General features: G+C 43.8%; 1 protein-coding gene across 3 annotated transcripts in view; it reads right to left on the reverse strand.

The window, feature by feature from the left end:
* Positions 1–299: 299 nt before the first annotated feature.
* Positions 300–21055, reverse strand: part of HEG1 (heart development protein with EGF like domains 1) — a 55151-nt gene continuing 34395 nt past the window's right edge. For all 3 annotated transcript variants that reach the window (XM_027679026.1, XM_027679025.1, XM_027679024.1), the window contains exons 15-23: positions 20592–20686; positions 19233–19291; positions 18642–18802; positions 16842–16976; positions 11440–11482; positions 11300–11337; positions 10708–10795; positions 9063–9237; positions 300–7485 (exon numbers count right to left, since the gene is read on the reverse strand). In XM_027679026.1, coding sequence (XP_027534827.1) covers positions 7336–7485; positions 9063–9237; positions 10708–10795; positions 11300–11337; positions 11440–11482; positions 16842–16976; positions 18642–18802; positions 19233–19291; positions 20592–20686 — 944 coding nt within the window. In that variant the 3' untranslated portion in view covers positions 300–7335. The remainder of the gene's footprint in view (positions 7486–9062; positions 9238–10707; positions 10796–11299; positions 11338–11439; positions 11483–16841; positions 16977–18641; positions 18803–19232; positions 19292–20591; positions 20687–21055) is intronic.

Below are 21055 nucleotides of genomic sequence, written 5' to 3' on the forward strand. Positions count from 1 at the left end.
GTAGGATGAAAAATTAAAATTAGACTAGGTTGCTCAGTGCTACCAAAATAAATGTATCAGAACACAACTTGTATTTCAGCTGAGCAGAAGTTTGTTTGGCACAACAAACAGAACATACTCATTTCCTCATTGCTTTTCAGTTTAGTTATTCAATCAGGAGGCACCATACGAAGAAAAAAAGAACTATACAATTTCTTATTATTGGGATTAGATCTCTAATTATAATTAAAATCATCTAAAAATTGCATATGTTTTTCTTTACAGGCAAAGCTAAAGAAAATAAAAAAGCAGAGACATAGTAATGTTCATTGTTTTATTGTATCCTTTTATATTACTGACTAAAACGCCAGATTTAATAATATTGGATGCAGGTATAAAAATAATCCAATCCTTAAAAATTATATTTTGCTACTACAGTACTGTATAATTAGTGGAGGCTGAAAATATGATACAACTTTAAATAATACTGGTTTGGAAAACATCCTCAGAACTCCAGCAACTTCGAAGCAAACATTCAGAGATAAAGGGAAGGAAATGGAGCAATGTCAAGAACATAAAGCAGGTTTACATTCAGAAGAACAAACAAATACTGAAAATTTACCTTTTGAAACAGAGGTGACAAAAGGTGAGCTTTACTACTGCAATTCTGAAAGCTGCTCAAACAAACCATTATGCTGTTACACACCAAGTTTGATCTTCTGATAGGAGAAAGTCCTGTAGAATTTAACAGGGTTTAAAGCAATGACTGAGTTTAACAGAATTTCCTTTAAAACTAGTAAGTATTTATTCTGTTTTGTTTTGTTTTTTATAGTAAACCCATCCTAGGAGATTTTATTGGAGACCTTTTATGTCAGGTGAATTCTAGGGCACTGTACAAGAGAAGTGATGAGTGATAAGTGTTCACTGTATTCCACAGGACTTTTCCATATAGGATTTTGCAGACCTGGGGGCTGCCTGCTGCAGTCATTAAGCCAAGCAACCCTCTCATTCCTTCTAGCATTTTACCAGAATAAAGACTTAGCACTTACATACCACTTTCGAGAAACATCAGCTCCTGTCTCTAGGTGTTCCCTCAACAAGGATATTATGCACATGCAACACAGACTAGACACAGAAGAGGTGTCATCCCACACCTCATAGTACTGATGCCACATTTCTGTAAATTAGGTGTATTCCTTTATTTATTTCTTACCCCTTCATGAGTATCTCTCCTGCTTTTGAATTTCAGCAATTCAAAGGAATAAACAATTAGATACACATTGAAAAGGTTCTAAACTCTTATGAGCACATAGCACATACCCCTTCTAAAACTAGGACATCTTGCTTCATTTCTAAAGAGACAAGTAAGAGTGAATTGAAGAGTAGTTGTTACGTGTGACTGCAGGAAACATCTCTACATCCCTAGAAGATCTTACATAATAGGGAACAGGTTGGCTGACCAGTAAAACAAATACACAGAATTCACACTCACTCTCTTCTTGGGAAGGTGTTTCAGATCTTGAACCTGTTTTGTTCAATCTCACATAATACAGGTCTTGCTACAGCAGTAAGTATACTTTAAAAAAAATAGATACAACATGGAAAGGCAGCAACAGTATTACAAAAATAGGCACCCAGGTGACTCCGGTGGTGGAATAATTCAGGCCTAAAAAAAAACTTCAATACAGTCCATGGGAGAGTTACCCATGGATGCTGGATTATATCCTTTGTGTGTAAAGAAGAAAAAACATTAGTCAGCATAGGAAGAGCATTTAACTAAAATGCATCTGTTTTTGTTAATTTAAGGATGAAAACTGAAGATTAAAGATTACTATGGGGGTATGAAAAGTTCAGCTGGACTTGGAATGGATACAGCCATTGACCAGCATCAGAGATAAGTCTCAGGAAAGCACTTGGTGTATCTGCAGCAATGTCCAAACTCACTCAAGGGCTCACTCAGGTCTCAGCAAATAACCTTTACAAGTATTGGCACAAACAATTTCACAATGACAAACACCTCTCTCTAACGGTAATTTATTGCTATTTTAAAAATCCTTTTACTATCACTCAGTTTGGAGGCAGATACTGATTCACGAGAGGTGACTCAGTTTGTGACTATGACAGTGGGACTTACAAGAAGTGCTGTAATAGCAGTGAGATTCATTGCTGCTGTGAAACCTAATGCTTTAAATGTGGAGGTAAAAGGGCATCAATGTGTCCTGGTTTTATCACATATAGCCCAATTCAGTGCTGTGAGGTTCCAACACCATGAAAAGAGACTGATTTTCTCAGTGCAGCTTGGAGGGCTGGCCAGGGCAAAGCAGCGGTGCATGGCAAGGACACAGGAAGGCTGTGTGTTAGAACTGCCTTTTGAATGATCCCTCAAATATGCATTTTGCTGATCTGTTCACTGCAACTGCCTCTCCTATGCTGACTGTCAAGGGTATTTCTGTGGGTGAGGGGCTTTTGTCAGTACAATTGGCAGAGCACCGTAGCAGCAAATACATGCCTGTCACAACTTCTCCTATCAAGCAACAGAATTATCATTTTTTCCAAAATTAATTAAAAATACACCCCCACAACTGCCCATGGGCCCCTGCTGACTGCTCCCCTAGCTTTCCACAGCAGACAGGAGCAATAGCAGATTTATGTGCAGTGCTGGTGTAGTTTTTCTTCCTTTCCCCTCATCTGGCTGAATCACTTGCATCCTCCTTACAAAAATCATGCCACTTCACTCTTATCCTCTTGGATAGCGGAGAGCGATTCCCCTTGGCAAAACCACCCAGTGTGCTCAAAATTTGCAATTTGGGGTAGCCAGTAATCTAAATAGTCTGAGAAATGAGCTGCGTTTATTTGGACATCCTATGGGGAGTTAGGTAGCGAATAGAGAAGGACCCACATTTGAAAGTGGGCTTGACAACGCATAGACACCCTTCTTATATCCAACAGGAGCAACAAGTCCTACTCCACTGCCAGAGGCTGCTTAGTCTATGACAGACAAGCAGAGAGAATCCCAGTGGCAGCTTTACACAGGGGCAAGCTACACTGAAACAGGCCACATCCCTGCTGTGGCTGGGCTAGTCCATGCTGGGGTGTGGCAGTAAACAACTGCGGTAAAATAACCACCATAAACTGTGACAAAACACAGGGCTCTGCACCCACCCCTTCTGTCCCAGCTGAGCTGGGAGTGGGTGGCACTTGGCTGAAGACAGAAGCACCACAGCACAGGTTGCAGCTGGGCTGGTAGAGACCCAGAGGCTGAATCACCCCAGGCTGCATCTGTCACCTTCACAAAAACTTCCTGGATCACTTTGTGGGAAGGCACCTGCACTCATCTGAGTCCTGACTCCTCCTACCTAAACCCTCTCTTGCCTGCTGAGCAGGACCTCGTAGGACACCCAGAGAAGGTGTGGCAGATCAGGAGAGACCCTTTCCCTCCTCCTGTGGACTACGCATTGGCTCTGTGATTCCTTTCTTAACAAAGCTAAACAGAAGATCAGGCTGAAATGGATAACTCCTCATAAGAAATGCCCCAATGTTTACCTTCTTTGGCAGAGAGAAAATTTCAATGCAATAATATTCTCTACTTTGGAACCAAGTTTTGTAGTCCTCACTCAGAAAATCCTGCTGCATTTATTGAGATCCCTTGTCCTCAGATGAGGCTTTAAGAAGAATTTGAAGATCATTAAGAAATTAAAATTAATTACTTACAAACTTTTGTGTGCTCTCAGTTGGATATAGTCCTATCTCAATTTCACTCAAATCCCTTGCAATTTACAATGTGCTGTGAGATACAGACCAGGAGTTTTGTTCACAGAGTCCATGTTACTCTTTGCATAGAAGGACTGATCTGCAACTGTAAGTTGGTATTTCCTACTTTTAACTTGACACGTGCAAGTGCATCACCCAGTCTTTGAACTAACCAAGCAATTAAATATCCTTTCCTCTTAGCATATGCCTAACTGCTTCCCAATCTGAAGAAATGCTGGCATGTGGTCAAATCATAGGATTCCCATCATTGCTGGGACACACTTCCTTTTTGACAAGCTGCTTTAGTAAATAGGGGCAAAGTCCAGTGCTCATCTATATGCTTTGGATTTAGATTTAGCATCATTCCCAGCTTCCCCTTTTCTTTTGTAACAGAGACAAAACCCTCCTCCATACCATGGGAAAGGCAGTCCTTTCTGTCCTGGGCACTCTCAAAAACAGAGGCAACTCACCCACACAGAAATGACCCTGCCAACCTCCTCTTTGAAGGATCCCACAGCACAGCAGAGTCAAGTCCTTAGTTCTCATCAGCCAATGGATCCTGTGCAATTAAGAGGTCAGCTGCTAAAGAAAGGGAGAAGAACATCATTCACAGACTGGAAACACTGATAAATGTGGCAGGAACAGCTAGTTCCTGTGCTTTACCTGTTACATTATTTTGGATACTGTAATTAAAGCTTTCCTCAAATATAGCTCCTTAGGCAGCAATACTTCCCAAAAGCATCCATTCCTTTCCCTCCTACATCTCAGATAAGCTGTATACTACCAGCTGCAAGGCTGATTATGGATAAGATAGGCATGAAGTTGCATGCATTGTCACCATAAGTCCATATAAGTGCAAAGGATACTGCCCTAGGCAGCTCTGCTTTTCTGAAAGCCCACACGGCTGTTTCTACATAGTAGATAAGAGGCTTTAAAAGACTGCATTTGTGTGCTATGGCTGGTGCACCAAACTGTGTCTTCTCAAGCACACTTGTGGTGCCTTTCCTGTCTTGCAGTTTTGAGAAAACAAAAGCAACTTGAGCAGGGACCAGAAACCTCTCAGCCAACACAGCTAATAACTGCCTGGTGCTATCTCCCCTTCCTCTGGGTACCTGGTACTCACTTTTGATAGGGAACACAACAGCCTTTGAAGTGCTGGGAAAGGATCTGGGAACTCACACCATCTGTAGGATGCACATACCTGCTCCCTGACAGAGGGCTCCTCATCATCCCAGGTTTGCCTCCAGTTAGTGACCACACAACACATGAGCATCTGAACTGCTGCTCTTACTTTGGGTTAGACACTTTGGGGGACACATCCTGTGATCCTTAGTGCTTCAGTCAGCTGAGCTACCTTACAAACTTAATTGTAGGCACTGTGTCTTTTAAAGCATGGTAGGGGAGAAGGGAATATCAGCTTTTGTACACACTACAGAGATGGTGGGTTAATGGCTAAGGAATTGCGCAATTTGTTATCCTCATACAAGCAGCGACCTTGAATTAAAAGCATAGTCACATTCAAGAGAAGGATTCGCATCTGAACCCTGTATCTGGACAGGATTTGGATCACTCAGATTAACAGTGCAGTAAAGATAAGCGGTAAATACACTTCATTATATTTCCTGCATGTGGGTCAGGGCAATCCCAAGCACAGATACAAGCTGACAGAGAATGGATTGAAAGCAGTCCTGAGGAGAAGGGCTTGGGGTGTTGGTTGATGAGAAATTCAGTGTGACCCAGCAACGTGTGCTCACAGCCCAGAAGTTGTGTCCTGGGCTGGAACAAAAGCAGTGTGGGCAGCAGGTCAAGGGAGGGGATTCTCTCCCTCTACTCTGCTCTTGTGAGACCCCACCTGGAGTGCTCCTTTCAGCTCTGAGGGGCTGAAACATAAGGAGTGAGTCCAGAGGAGGCCATGAAGATGCTCAGAGGGCTGAAGCCCCTCTCCTATGAAGACAGTCTGAGAGAGTTGGGGCTGTTCAGTCTTGATAAGAGAAAGCTCTGGAGAGAGAAAGAAAGAGAAAGCTTCCAGAGTAGCCTTCCGGTACCTAAAGGAGGCCTATAGGAAAGTTAGAGAGGGACTTTTCATAGGAACATGTAGTGACAGGACAAGGGGGAATGATTTTAAATTGAAGAAGGTAGATTTACATTAGACATAAGGAAGAAATTCTTCACTATGAGAGTGGTGAGGCACTGGAACAGGTTGCCCAGAGAAGTTCAAGGCCAGCCTGGATGGGGCTTTGAGCAACCTGGTCCCTTCCAACCCAAACTATTCTAGGGTTCTATAATTAGTAAGATCTCTTTAAGTACACAGTTCAGGTCAGAATACAATCCATGAGCTTTCAGTCTGATATCTGTTCAGGCTTTTGCTAACATGACTTAACACACCTGGGTGAGTAAACCTGCCTGGTCTGAGTCACTCGAAACTAGGATGGAAGAAAGAAAAACACTTCAACATAAGTGATCTTAGCTATGCTAGGAGTGCAAGCATCATGTTTTTTCTCTGTTAAATGCAACTGTTTGCAGTGAGCCTTATTTTCCAATGTCCTGAAAGCCTCCACAGCTCCTACAGAAGGCAAGGTGGACTATGGAGATTAGAAAATGCAATGTTCCATCTTCAGTGCCCAGAATTCAGGTTCATCTGCCAGCCAAGGCTGCAGCATTACTGCTCTTTCACAGATTCCTCCTAAAGAGCATGCTGAATGCACAGCTCATCTTTTTCTTCCCTGTGAGCAATTATTCCATATTATATTGCTGTTTCTACAGGCATTTAAATCCCTGCAGGGATACAGAACCCCAAAGGATCCTATATGGAACTGCCATGACAATGTGCAGTGGCATCACTTCTGAACAACATTGGTTGACAAAACAACAATATACTTGGACTCTTCCCTATATATAGAAGATTTTCAAAGCAGCACATGGGAACAACTGTCTCTTTTCAGTCAAAATTGCAGTGGTATGACTAACCTTCCCACACTCCTTGGAGACAATCAACCCATGAATTCAGCCAATATTGCCAGACACTGGGCTTCAGCAAGGACCCAGCCATCTGGAGAACTTCTAGCAGTAAAAAGGTGAGGGCCAAAAGTTGAGCCAGCTTCCCTGTTGTGCACAAAGCAGATAGCAATGCAGCAGTGTAAAAGGGAGTGGACAAACTTGCCCTACCAAACACAGTTGCACAGTGAATCTTTGCATGAAGGTTGGCTAAGAAGACAAGCACAGTCAACAGTGAATGAGATCTGTAAACAAAACACTCCCTAGTGGTATTCAATGCAGAGTGCTGGGCGCAGTTCATCTACCCATACTGATCCATGCTTGCCGTGTAGCTTAAAGAGTGAAGATGCAGCATAGGACGAATATGGAGTACATGTGTTAGCTTCCATCTGGGTCTTTTAGGGATGTGCACCTTGAGCCATTCCCTCCTCTTCCTCCTCCTTCTCTCTGCTGCTCAGCAAGGGCAGCAATGCTCGGCATGAAGTTCAAAGTCCTTCCTGTTAAATGGGAAGAGTAAGATTGATGTGGCCTGAATTACCCAGGAGACAGATTGTTCCTGGGGACCAAGGGCCACAAAACTGTGTCCATCTTCCACTCCCTCTCCACTCTCTGCTAAAAATAGTCTCTTCTTCTGGTTTCATCACTAATGAAGGATGGATTGTATTGTCCAGGGTAGATGCATGAATGTCGAGATCCAGGCAAACCAGTGTAGGGAGGATAAAGTCCGTTTCTTTCCAGTTCAGGATTTCTCAGTCCAGTTGGCTGTATTAGCAAAAAAAAAATGAAATAAAAAGGGTCTTATTCTCACACTCAAATCCTCCTTCAGGCACAGCTTTACCACCTTTCCCAGCAGTTATTTCAGTAGCTAGAAGGAACAACATGATTGCTTATGATTTCTATTACCTATAGTAATTTTTACTGTAGGAGTTACGTATTGCCTGAAGGGATTATTCTGATGAAATCTTGATTTCGACATCTGGCCAACGAACAGACTTGAAGTTTACCTGACTCCACCAAGTGCAGTTTAAGTACATAGTTAATTTTTAATCCAAAAGAATTCTACTGATGAGCTCAGGAATCGAAACCATTCTCACAAAAAGAATATTGTCCCAGAGCCATCCTTATAGGAAACAATTCTAGAAAATCAAAGCTATTCTCCTGCTCTGAGTATTACCTAGGAGCACTTCTCTCCCCATTAATGATAGATACCTCCTCTCCCAACACAGGTCCTCAAATTATATATCAAATACGAAGTGATCTGACTTTCTTGTCTCTTCCTTTCTCTTAATTAAGGTAACCCCCTGGAGACACTTGGCTGAGGAACGCTGATGTTTAAGACCAAGACTGTACAGTCCTTTCACTCAGTGAATAACATCAAGCCACTTGGTTTGATCTGTTACAGAGCAGATCCATGCAAAGCCCTCATCACCCACTGCTTGCTAAAAAGTTCCCCTTTCTAGTTGTCAGCATAATAAGGGTCTAAAAAATAGTTTAGGAAATGCATTTTCATTTCCAAATATTTCACTCTTAGTGGAAGCATGAAGGGGGGTTATTTTCTTTCATGCTGCACAACCCAGTAAACTTGCTTACTGCAAAACTTAAAATACAAGCCAGAAAAAAAAGTAATGTTTCTGTTCTCTGCTCTGGAAAGCAGGGAGCCCAGAATGTGTGATGTGGGTGAAATCCTGTGACCTTCACTCTCGGGAGTAATCCACACACACTTTAAGTACATGTAGCTGTAGATAAGTGACAGATGACATATCAGCATCACAGCTCTGGATACAAACATTAGCAGATGGTACCAACCATAACAGCAAGTCCTATGTTTGTTCCTTTCTTTGCCCTACACAGCCTATTACTCCTTGTTCCCTCAGAGCTGAAGGGATGCTCTTTTTGTACCCTGGAAAGGGAAGGGATAGAAGAAAAGAGGGGACCTCAGTGACCAGCATCTTCCCATTTTGGGGTGAAGTTCCCCAGACAGAGGTCTCAACCTTCCACATCATCAGTGAGGGTGGACAGGGGAAAACTACCTACAGTGAATCCTAGCAGTCTATCCAAAACCCTTAACTGTCCTTCTCTCTCTAGGATTGGGCTTTTTGGGCATTCTAACAACATATTCCTAGACATTTCCCTATCATTCTTCCTAATGACATCTCTTTGTGATATTCAGCACAGATAATAGCTAGAGTCCACAGGACTCCTGATGCCTTGCTTTCTATGGAAGACATTTGCTTTGCCCTTTTATCTTGCAGGAAAGGGATCTGTACTTTCAAAAATAAAGGAATATCTCTTTCCTGTATCAGGCAGAAAGAGTTAATAGTTAAGCTATGGATAGATACCGAATAATACACATCTGTCATCTGCAACAGGTTCTTGGTGCTTCCATTCTCCTGCATCTCGATGGTCTCTCTGCCCCACTCCTGTGCCCGGGGATTCTTCGGATATTCAGCATAAGGTGACATCTGGAAATCCCCACTCTTGAAAATCAGTTTACTTATGTCATTTTTATTCTTCCTGTTTATAAAAGAATGAGGGAAAGTGAAAACATAAAACTTATCCCGCTATCTTGTATGCACTTCTGACATGATCTCAGGAGAGATCACCACTTCATGTTATGAAACTTGACTGGGAACAAAAGTCACCTCAGAAGGACTATAGTCCAATCTTCTGCTCTGAAGCCAAGTCAGATATGAAATCAGACCATGATACTCAGAGCACTATCTAGTGGGATTCGAAATCTCCAAAGACAGAGATGGTAATCTCTCTGAGCGACCTGTTCCACTGCCTTACTGTCCTCTTGGTGAAAGAATTTTCCCCTACATTCAGTTTGAACCTCTCCTGTTCCAGCTTATGCCCCTTGTCTCTTAAAAAGTGTGTGGTCATCTGAGTCAATGAAAAAATCCTCAATTTTCTTGAGGAAGAAAAATGTACGGGAGGTCCCACGCTATTTAAGTCTCCAAGTGATTAACTATAGCACTTCTAGGCACTATGTTAATTCCTAAGAAAGAGGACCTGCAAGGACCCTGTCTGAATGACACCAAATGCCCCTACATGAGTACCATGTTGTGTGAGTGGACTTTGATGACACTTCCAGTTCAAAGCAGAGTACCCTCCAGGAAGCCACATAAGCTGCCAAAGGCGAGGACTTATCAGAAGGTCAGTCCATCCCTGCAGAGATCTGCACTCTGGGGTCTGGCCATCTCACCTCCTGGCTGGGGCTTGCTGGTCCCCCTGGCTCAAAACACAGGGTAACGGGCACACCACTGTGCCAACCAAACCACTGCCACATCTATATTACCAATAAATCCAGCTGTCAACTTTATCAGATAGCTTTGAAATCCTAGATTTTGGAACTGGAATGGCGGGGAGAGGGTGTTACTGCAAGGCATCCCTTTTCAGAATACATAAATCATGAAGCAGAGCTTCCTCAGCAAGCCCATCTTGCCTCCAATCTGAAGCTGCCTGCTGGTACTGGAACTATGTGTGTGCGTGTGTGTGTGTGTGTCTGAGAGGGAGAGACACACAGAGTAAGAACACTTGCAGGATTTGTCCATGAAGAAAAATGAAAATAGCCATAAATACACTCAAACAGCACTTGAAAAATGGCAAGTAACCTCCCCTATTGCCTAAACCTCCCTTTCCTCTTTGGTTGCATTTTTGGAGACTGCTTCCTGGCTTCAGAGCCTTAAAGCTCTGAGTGGGAAGGACTCCTTTGCCTCTCCATCCTTGCAGGACATGATTTCAAGGTGTATCATTAAGGGACAAGCAGTTCAGTTGTCTAGCCTGGCTGCTGAAAAAAAAGAAGATACGCCCCAAATGAAAGCACAATGTGATACCTCAGTATCTCTAATTAACCCACTTGCTTAGCTATCCTATGCTTTCACCTATGTTTTAGTCCTTCAGAGTTCACACATGGAGCAGTAAGTGTGGTGTAATCCACTGAGAGGACACCATGGATGAGCCGGGCCTGGTGGTGGTACCTACCGGCAGCAGGTGATGATCAGTGCTATGCCCATGATAAGCAGAAGTCCCCCTCCTGCAGCCGCAATCACCACGGTGATGAGCTGATATGCTGCAGACAGGAAAGACAGAGACTCACTTAGAAACAGTGGTGTGGTTTTGAAACACTGAAGTCAACATATCCACAGTCCTCATGCAAAGGGATTAACTGTTTATTTCCCATCTTCCCTCCCTCTGCAATTTCAAGTGAAATAGATGGTGTTGGGGATCTCCTGACATAGGAAGAACAAGTTTTTGTTTCCCTAGGGTATGGATTCCCTTCAGTGATAGATCAGAATAATTCAAATTATATTTCATGGATTCACTTTGGAATATCTTGCTTCAAGACTGCCCACTATACTCATGACAGAGTATCCAGGGAAAGGAGATCTCCTTTCCTTAAGACAGCTTTGTTAAATAAGGTCGACAAAATTAGTTTCAACAGAAAATGAAGAAACAAAAAACACTGACAAAAGTAGTGTGTACCAACTGCATTTTAAACATAGTAATTTGCAATTATTTATTTCAAATCTCCCATTTCTGACACCATGGAAAATAAAGAAAATTTGTTACTCACGGTTTCCACAGTTGAATCCACCCAAGCCAAATGGGCAGCTGAGAACAGAAAACAATAGGGAGTTTCAGCGGCTTAGTTATGCTGACAGGTCACCAAAGCAAAGATGGTGGGGTAGGAGGAGGGCAGAACAGGCACCATACCTCACACAGGTCTCATTTTCCAGCTTATACCCATCTTCACAGGCTGAAAACAGAGAGAAGGGCCATGAGCACCACGTAGTGGTGCAGGGAGGCATTTTCCATCACTGCTTCCCACGGCAGCCCCACCCCAACGACCCTTGGGGCCCGGCAGCAGCACGGCTGCACAGCAGGAATGCGATGCACTTTGATGGGATGCAGTGTGTCCTCTGCAAAATACCGTGCACTTAAATTCACCTCCCGCTGGCTTTGACAGGACCATTTCAGGGCTTCCAGGCAGAGTTTGGAGTCTGGCACAGGGTGGGCAGCTGGTAATTCCCAGCAGAACTTCTTCTTGCCCAAATAAAAACTCACTGCACACTTCTACTGCTTCCCACAAAATAGCAGTGTAAAAAATCTGCAAGTGCCTCCAGCTTCTGTTTTGAAACCTCATTTGAACAGCGCTACTTTAGCATTGGTGCACATTATTAATTGCTTTTAAATGTTAGTATTGCTACAAAAAGTTGTGTAAACACAGTTATGGTAACCCAAAGTGGCATGATACTGTTTTTTTCTTGCATCACTTTCTTTTCTGATCTTTCAAATTTGCAGCAAAATCATATTTTGAGATATCATATTTTACTGTACAATAGAAATTAAATTTCTTAGGTCTAAATAACCCAGAAAACTGCTACATGCAAAATGTTGATGAAAAACTGAAACCATTGCTTCAAAATAAAATAACTTCTGTGCTTATGGACAGCTATCCCATCACCTGAATTATCTGAGGAAATTATACTACCCTTCTGATGAACAGGAAAGGAGATGACACATTGGACACACAAATATAAGATTCAAACTACTGATGAGATCACTGCTTTTCTCAGCAATAATGCCGCCAGAGCTCTTGCAGATCTGCTGCCTGAGCAGAGGCAGCGAAGGTGGTCACTCAAAGACCTGAGCAGGAGTGACACAGACAGAGTTGCTTTGGGCAGAGGGACAACCCAGGGCCAGCACATGCAGCAGTCCCTGGGGTTCTCCAAGACATCACCCAGAGGTCTGGGAAACCCCTGCATCACACTCCACAGGGAATTGTTAAGTGAAAACAAAAGTGTTCATGGATTTTTTTCCCCCTCAAACACTATGTGCTTAAAACGGGTGAGGCAGCAGCTCTCAAGCCCTACTCCCTCTGCCTTGCTCTCTAACTGTGGGGATAACCCATAGCCAAAAGCTCTGGCACTCTCTAACACCAGCAAGCAGGGAGAAAAGGAGGCTTCCAGCAGAGGTCCCAGCTAAGCTGCAGCAAAGCCCTCACCCCCTCCTGTGCTACTCCCAGCACACCGTATGCCTTTTACCGCTGGAAAAGCCAGCGATTGTATTGTGAAAAACCCAAAGTCCAGGAGGGGAGGAGAGGAGAGAAGATGGACAAATGTTGTCTATTAAAATGGGTTGGTAAAATCATCATAAACCAAGAGAGAATGAGCATTTTGGCTGGATTTAGAAGTTTATGGCTCTTCCAGCACCAATAACAAATTATATTGATGCCAGCAGTGAGCATGTGACTGTGACCTCCCCGTTGTAATACAGGTCACAAAACTTCCCTGAATTTAATTCCAGTTTCAAATCAAGAAGGTGAATTGGAGCTACATTTTAGATAAACAGCCAAGACTGATTTTAATATTTTCAGTGACAGACAATCAACCACAACCCTGGGTTCAGATGCTCACAAAGTTAATTTCCCCAGCCATTAAAAACATTCACCTTCTTTCTGGTCTGAATTATCCCAGTGTCAAATTCCAGATTTTGGATGTTTACTTACTAGATTGGAAAAGGTTATATGTTCCCATTTCTCCTCCTCACCACCAAATAACTTCTTTACCTTGAATAAAGCCAAGGGCACTGAGATCTTTGAGTCTCCCTAATTATTTCAGCTTTTCTCCGAACAGATCCCTTTGATCCTCTTATTTTCGGTTCCCAGAAATAGATGTCAGAAGCCCAGGGATAACAAAATTTCCCATCTTCTGTCTGCCCATAACGCCTAAATGCACCCTGACATCATATTACCCTTGGAAGCCAGACATGGGAATCTTTTTTACCTGCCAGACCCCCTTCGCAGCTCTGCCCAAGTCTCTGCTTTCCAGGAGATGCAACACACAGTGTGCCTGGCACTCTGCTCTTGGATGCTTGGCCTTGCTTGTGGCCATATTAAAAACTGTTTACCTATATACCATTTACGAAGCATCCCATGTCACTCAGCCATTTTCCCTGCAGGATGTGTGGACACAGATGAGTGATGCACTCACATCATGAACATTGCATCTGCAGACACAGACTTGCAGCCACTGATACCAACAATGATGGGGTGCTGATGTCCATGATACCTGGTCTTGCACACTTTTCTTTGCCCTATATAGCCCCACTACTCCTTCACTACCTCCCTCATTACATTTATTTTGCCAGAGCTGGGGATGGGTAGGGTGAAGTTCATTACACAGCCCCCCTGCTGCATCTCATCGTGACACTTTTTGTACTGGATATATTTTTCTCCCTCTAAGATGGTTTATTTGAAGTGAAGGAAGAGGCCAGAAGTAACTGGGCAAGACTTAAGAGCCTCAGTCAAGAAACATCAGGGCAAGGGCAGTAAATCCCAAAGGATCCTTGCTGGACTCATTCATAACATCGAGGCATTAGCAAAAGATGACTGGATGGATTACTCCTTTCACTTGCTAACAAAAGCAGACTGAAAACATTATGGAGTGAATGTTCTACCAAAATGAACTACAAGATCCGGCAATAAAAAATCTGCAGTGGAAGGGAGGGAACTCACTGGAGTTGCCTTCTTTAATGAGCACAGCAGCCCCATGTATCCCAGCCCCAGCTCACTGCTGGAGTGTTGGGAAGGCCTGCAGGAGTGGGCAGGCAGATGCTGGAGCCCGCCCTAACCTCAGCCCTAGCCCAGTAACGTGTGTGGGGCACAAACACATTGAGTAGTCTCAAAGCTGGAGCTGTGCCTTGAGCAGGAGCAGCCTTGGGACCTCTCTGGCACACCCTTCTCGGGCCAGGAGGATATAGGGGCAGTAAAGAGGAAAAGCAAGATCCTGAATACTCATTTCTCTCTCTTACTTAAAAACTTGGTGCTTATGTCTTTTCCTTTCCTCACCCTGCCTTTTCCTGCCACTTTGCTTTCTCCTTTGGCATCTTTCCTGCTCCTTTGAACATGTCCCCAGGAGACCTTGTGCTGTCACACTCACTTGGCAAGCTTTCAAACGTAAGCAGGGAACAGAGGAAAGGCCTAAGTGTAAGGGGCCAACCAAAGCTATCGAGTTGTGCTCTTCAGGATTCCTTTGCCTTTGCCTTCCCAAAAGACTCTCAGAGGTCTCTTTGGAAACCTGCTTTGCTGCTCCTTGCTTCATTCCAGAAACACTCTGTACTAGTAAAAATAGCATGTCCTTGAAAAGTTGGCACATTGGGTTTGTTGCTCTGTTACTGAAATAGCCCTGAAGACACTAAAAGGTTGAAAACCAGCAATGACCCAGGGACAACTGAACTGCACATCAAGAGGTACCCTGTCCAACATGTTGAAATTGCTGTGACTCAAGGGACTCAATCCTTCCTTGGTCCAGGAGATGCTTTTTCAACCAGAGGACAGATGCTGCAGAGCAGGACAGAATAAAACCTGGGGGTTGGGGCAGTCAATTCCCCACGCCCCAGCAGCTCTCCCAGCCACACTTGCCTTCCCACGGGGGAGACCGGACAGGGCAGCACAATAGCCACTTCCCTCTTTGCAAATGCTATATTTGGAGCTACTGCACCGCATTTTCATGACCCACAATGAGGGTCGGATGCTCACGAGACCTTAGTTCCTGTTTAGGCACTGGAAGGGCAGAGATTTTCAAAGAGGCTAACATATTGTATGCTATATTCATCAGCAAAATAGCCCTAAATATCAAATGAGGGCCATAGCTTGACTTCTGAAAAAGCCTTTAAAAACCCCAACCTCCTGGCTTACCCAGGTGGGAACAAGTGATACTGAAAATCTGGTATCTTGTCAGTGTGGCACCATGCAGTTGGTACTATCCTCATGCACTGCAACCTAAATCCCACACCAAACCTGTCACTCAGACACTCTGAAGCTGGTCAATAAGATGTTTCCTACTGACAGCAGCGAGCTGAAGCTGGAACTGAGGCCTCACTGTGTGCAGGTAGGGTTTTTATATTTTCCAAGGAAAACAAGATCCATAAGTAGGGAGTAACCACATGTACAAGATGTTAAATCTCTTAGCCCTCTGCAACCATCGCATGCAAGTGCCTCACAGCCTTTCAGGTATTTATCTTTACAACACTGCTTGGCAAGAGACGTGAACAAGACAAATAGAGTAACTTTCCCTGTGTCCCCACTGTCTATGATGGAGTAAGAATTGGGTAAAAATCTCCCAAGTTTCAGCTCAGCTCTCCAGTCACTACATATGCCCTTCTCTGACTCTCTAGGGTCAATGGAGATGGTCAGTATTTCCTAATAGAAATCCTTCCTCCAATGCACAAGATGAAGAGAAGGAAGGAAAACAAAAAGGGAAAGGTTTTGCCTGGAGCCGTAGAGTGGAGGAGAGGCAGGACTATGAGATGTCCATCCCAGAATCTGCAGCACATGAGTTATTTCCAGGCACATTTTTCTGACCCTCTGATCAGATTTGGAACTGACAAAACATCTCCTCCTATTTCAACAGCAACCCAGCAGACAGTACCAGAAGCAATATATAACCACTACCTGCAATTCTTATTGATATGTCATCAGAAAACTGCATTTCTTAAGAAGCCCTACAACAACCACTGAAACTAGGGAATGGACACCCTGATCCTACAGACGTTATTTTGATCACCGGCATGCAAAGACCTTGTTTAAAATGTAGCAAAACCAGATTTGTTGATCTGAGGAGTAGCTAAAAAATAATGTAACATTTAAGCTTAAAATTTCTACTAGGAACCCAGCTGAAAAATAAATTCATAATCATTTTCAGATACAATTTTTTTAAATATTGACGATGTATTTATATAAGCTTGTGAGTTTAAAGCATTTCCCTTAAGTTCACTGAGAGTTCAGACAAAATCAAAACAGGCAGAGAAACACGTCATCTCTGCTCTGTGCCACTGAACTGGAGCCCAAAGCAGCCAGGCCCCTTTCTCCCTCTCCTCAATCACTGTGACTCACAGCATGCTCCAGAAAGAGACAATATTATTCCTAGAGAGAGACTGTGTCTTCAGTGTCTGCTGAAAAGCCCCCTAACTAAATAAAAGAAACCTGAGCTGCTAATATTTATTCATAATACTGAGCTTCTTGCATGCACAGGGCTGCGCACACACACTCATTTCCACCAGAACAAAAAGTTTAAGCAAAATTCAGGGAAAATGCACCACAGGGAGAGCAATACCTCTGCAGGAGTGGTCCATCTTGTTGTATTTGAAGTACCCACTTTTGCACCGGCAGAGTGCAACTCCTTCGAAGTCAGTGCATTCCGAAGTTTCCTTGTCACATTCAGGGTCTTTCTGTCCGCACAAGCTGCCAACTGTCGGGAAGAGGTGGCCGACATCAGCATGGTCCTCTCTGAACCCACCATTATGCATATTTGCTTTCCCTAGGCATCACATTCAGCTCATGTGCTGCTTTAATCTCTTTTTTTTTTTAACAACGTTTGTTCCATTAGGAGACAGGCAACATTACCCTATGTCACCATTTCTTGTGGATAATAAATGTTTCAGCTCTGAGGCAGAAGGGGAAATGAAAATGAAAAATTTGGTTTGGCTCAAGCTGAAACACATTCACCCCATGAGACAACTCAAAAAATCAGGTTTTAAGTTTATATGAAGCAAAATATTTTGCTCAGCCCAAACCAATTTTTTTCCATTTCAATATTAAGCACTGGATTTTTGCATTTTTCAAACAAAGAATTTGTCCTTTCATTTACATTACTTTGAAGCAGTGTTTTACTTTAGAAAGTCAGATTTGTTACAACGAGCATTCAGCAAAACTGTGGATAAATGATGGAAATTTTGTCACCAAATTTACATTTTTTCCTGGGAGGTCAGACTAAATGGAATGAATAAATACTCATGAGAAATATGATTTTATGGAAAATATGTCACTCATTTGGCACTCACCTTTCATAGACCACTCCCTGCTAGATCCAATTTTTTTCTACCTCACTTTTTTTTTAAGTACTTACACAAGAATACAATTTGTTTCTTATTCTGCTTATTTCAAGTTAGAAGTAGACTTTACCAGAAGCAATGTATCAGAGGTAATGTGTAAGTATTATCTGAGTGAGTCTACCCAAACAATTTAATGCAATCCATGGTGCAGTGTGGCTTTAAAATACAGCACACTAAACTTCTCATATCCATGTTTACTCTGCCAAAACGATACAAGAAGTTTCCCTCTACACCCAGGCTAAACACTGTCACCCTTCATCCTCAAAGCCAAACCTCGAAGCCTTGAACCCCAAAGTCACAAAGCTCCACGTGCAGCAGTTTCCTTGCAGGAGACCATCTTTCAAGGGTGCTCAATCCATGCATCCTGTGGTACCTCTCAAAGCTAAATCTCCTCTATCAGTCCCACAGGAAGCGAGAACCAGAGCCACCAATGGGGTCCACCTGGAGAAGATCGTGCACAACACTGGTGTCCTTCTCCAACTCTTTCTGTGCTGCATCCACGTTCCCCTTTAGCAGGTAGAGGATTCAGTACAGAAATCAAAAGGTCTTAATTGTGAAACATCTTTACACCCTGCAACACTGAAATTGGGCAGGCAGGAGAGACGAGCTCCCTGTGCAGCCTCCAGCAGCTCTAATCGACTTCACTGGAGGGGTTTTGTTTCTTGGCTTTCACACCATTTCTCAGCTCCCAGCCGTGTGGGTGGAATTAAGACTTATGCTTTTTTGATCTGGCTGGGCCTGGTGTCACATCCCAGAGATGAAAGGCTGCCCTACAATGCCTCTAATCCTGTGCTGTGTGATGTTTTCACAGAGACGCAGATTTCTCACACATGTGGCAAAGATAAGGTTCTGTATCTGGGTCCCTTTTGTACTGTGAGGTTCTTAAGACGACTCCCATTTAAATAAGATAAAATGATTTATAGGGGCTTTTCCAAATGCCAAATCTTTCTCCCTCTGTTATAAAAGAAGCCAAATAAAACATCCCTTTCTCCTCCTGTCATAGTTCTCCAGATGCTGTTTACCTCTGTGGAATGATTTCAGGTTGGAGATGAATTGGCAGGCTTCGGTGGGGGATTTGCAAGCTCGAATGTAGCTTTTCACACTGCTGATAACGTCGTAGAAAGTCACATTGGATGCTAAAGAGAACGTGGATTGCACTGAAACATTCACAAAATTTGCCTCCCTAACAAAAAACAAAACAAAACAGCCCTGAGTATCACGGGTGAGTCTGATGTCATCATTAGCACCTTATACATAGGACTCGTATTAACACAAGCCATGCTTATCACAGACACAGCATTACATGCATTGTAACAGACCTTAAAAACAGGAAAAATCTACACACAGAGAAGAAAATTTGGAGCTGGAAAGGATGCTGGTAGCTCACTTTGGAACCAGCCATAAATCCCTCCCGGGAAGCTCCCAAGCCTGTCCCAAAGCTGCTCAGGCCAGGAGAACCAGACAAGATGGTCAGGCATTCCTCACGCCCTGTACCACTGCCAGGACAGATTGTATCAAGCCCAGCACCATCTCAAAATGGAGAATGTGGATCTCAAGCTGAACATCCCAAATGCTCAAGTTTCTCATTCTTCCCCTGGTAGCCTTAGTCTTACCTGCTTGCCTTAACAGTGGAGTGATGGTACCCCGGCAAGCCTGACAGCGACGCATTGAGCTGCAAGGAAGGGAAGGAGAGAGCAGCTGTTAGTGCCCAGAAGATTATGGAGGGAGGCAGCCCAGTGGGACGTAGCATGGAATGGTCCTCCTGGGTCATTGACACTATCCCCTGTGCTTGCCAGAGGTACCTGCTGAGACCATGGGGGCTCTGTACATCCCAGCAGTTCATTTGCTCTATAAGATGCACTGCCCTGTTGCCAGTAAGAGATTGACAAAGTCACTATCGTGCAGCCTTGGACAAGAACAAAGACTTGCGGATTTTGACATGAGCATCTGCCTGGGGCCCCACTGGGCAGTGACCACAAAGGCCAAGGATGAGCCAGATGTCAGCAGGGAGAGAGCACCGTGCAAGGCTGATCTCAAAGCAGCACCTCAGAGACTGAACATCTTCCAAGGAGTCTTCCTGATCCTGGATCTGTGCAGTTGTTTGTATTTACTCCCCAGCACAAGTTGTGTGGGCAGCATCAAGGTGACTCCCCCCAACTCCTCTCTCATTTGGCAGCATCTCCAAATCACCTTTATTCCAAAGAGCTGGAATAAAGTGCAGCCAGTCCAGGAACTGCTAACAGGATGAACTTGTGCATGCAATGAACTGGATAAAAAATGCACAGAGATGTACCTATCCACAGCCCAGGGGTCTTTTTGGAGCAACTGATGGCTCAGCCTATGGGGCAGCCAACAGCTCATCCAGTGCTTGTGCTCAATTGACTGAGAGTCGCATGGGTACAATCAAATGGCTGAGAAACTCCACCCAGAGGAAGGTATGTTTGGGTGGGTGCTGCTGCTGGGCTTCACCCCACAGCGTTTGGCTGAGAGCAAGGTGGCACCAGCTGCAGTCCAACCTGCTCCAGCATCCATGAGATTTACTAATGAATGGTGGGGCCCAGAGTTACTGTTTTAATGTTTGACCTTGGAGGAGCACTGATGCCCTTTTGAGATCTGGAAAAACAATGAAACCAGAAGACAGTAGGAGAGGATGGAGGCTACTGAAGTGTGTATCCAGGCACACCACTTCAGAAAAAGGGATCCAGGATTTTCCAGGCAGATATGCTGCCTTAAGCCTCATAGGAGCCAGATTTCTCCACTGCTATCTTGACAGCTGGGGCAGGGTAGAGGAGAGAAGCGTGATGGGTTTAAAAGAGTACATTCACCAGACCTACTTACACCAGACTGGGATAGTTCAATGATTGAAAAGGCTAAACCCACGCTGCAGACTCATGGCTTCCCATGACAACCATAAGAGGAGCAAAGGGAACTTGTCCCATCAGCATTGCCAAAGCCCTAGCAAGGACACTCACCATGGCCAGGATCTCACTCTCAACATGGAAGAGCTCTGCATACTTCCCATGGGTGATATTAGGTTTCAAGAGGACCTGGCCAATAAATATTCTCACTGAAAAGGAAAACAAGGCAAGTTAGTCGGAACACGTCTCTGTGCCGTATGTAGATGTGGTTCCATCTGCCTTACATGAGAGGCTCTTTTTATGGAAAATCTCTTTACACAGCAAACAGAAAACTCGCGTCTGAGAGTCACTGCCCCAGTAAAGCAGAGTCACAGCCTTGGGTTTTTTCCCAAGTGTTGTTGCAATGTTCCCACAGTCTCAGTCAAATTCCAGAGCTCAATGCTGCTGAACAGCCAGCATTTCATTGCAGTGTTCATATATTTCATATAGGAACACAGACTAATTTAAAAGGATTCCTGAACACAGAGAGAGATGGGTAAAATTAGTAACGAGACAATAAGTTACAGGTACCAAAGCTA

Source organism: Neopelma chrysocephalum, unplaced genomic scaffold, assembly GCF_003984885.1.
Source record: "Neopelma chrysocephalum unplaced genomic scaffold, ASM398488v2 Primary Assembly neopelma1_44, whole genome shotgun sequence".
NCBI lineage: Eukaryota > Metazoa > Chordata > Aves > Passeriformes > Pipridae > Neopelma > Neopelma chrysocephalum.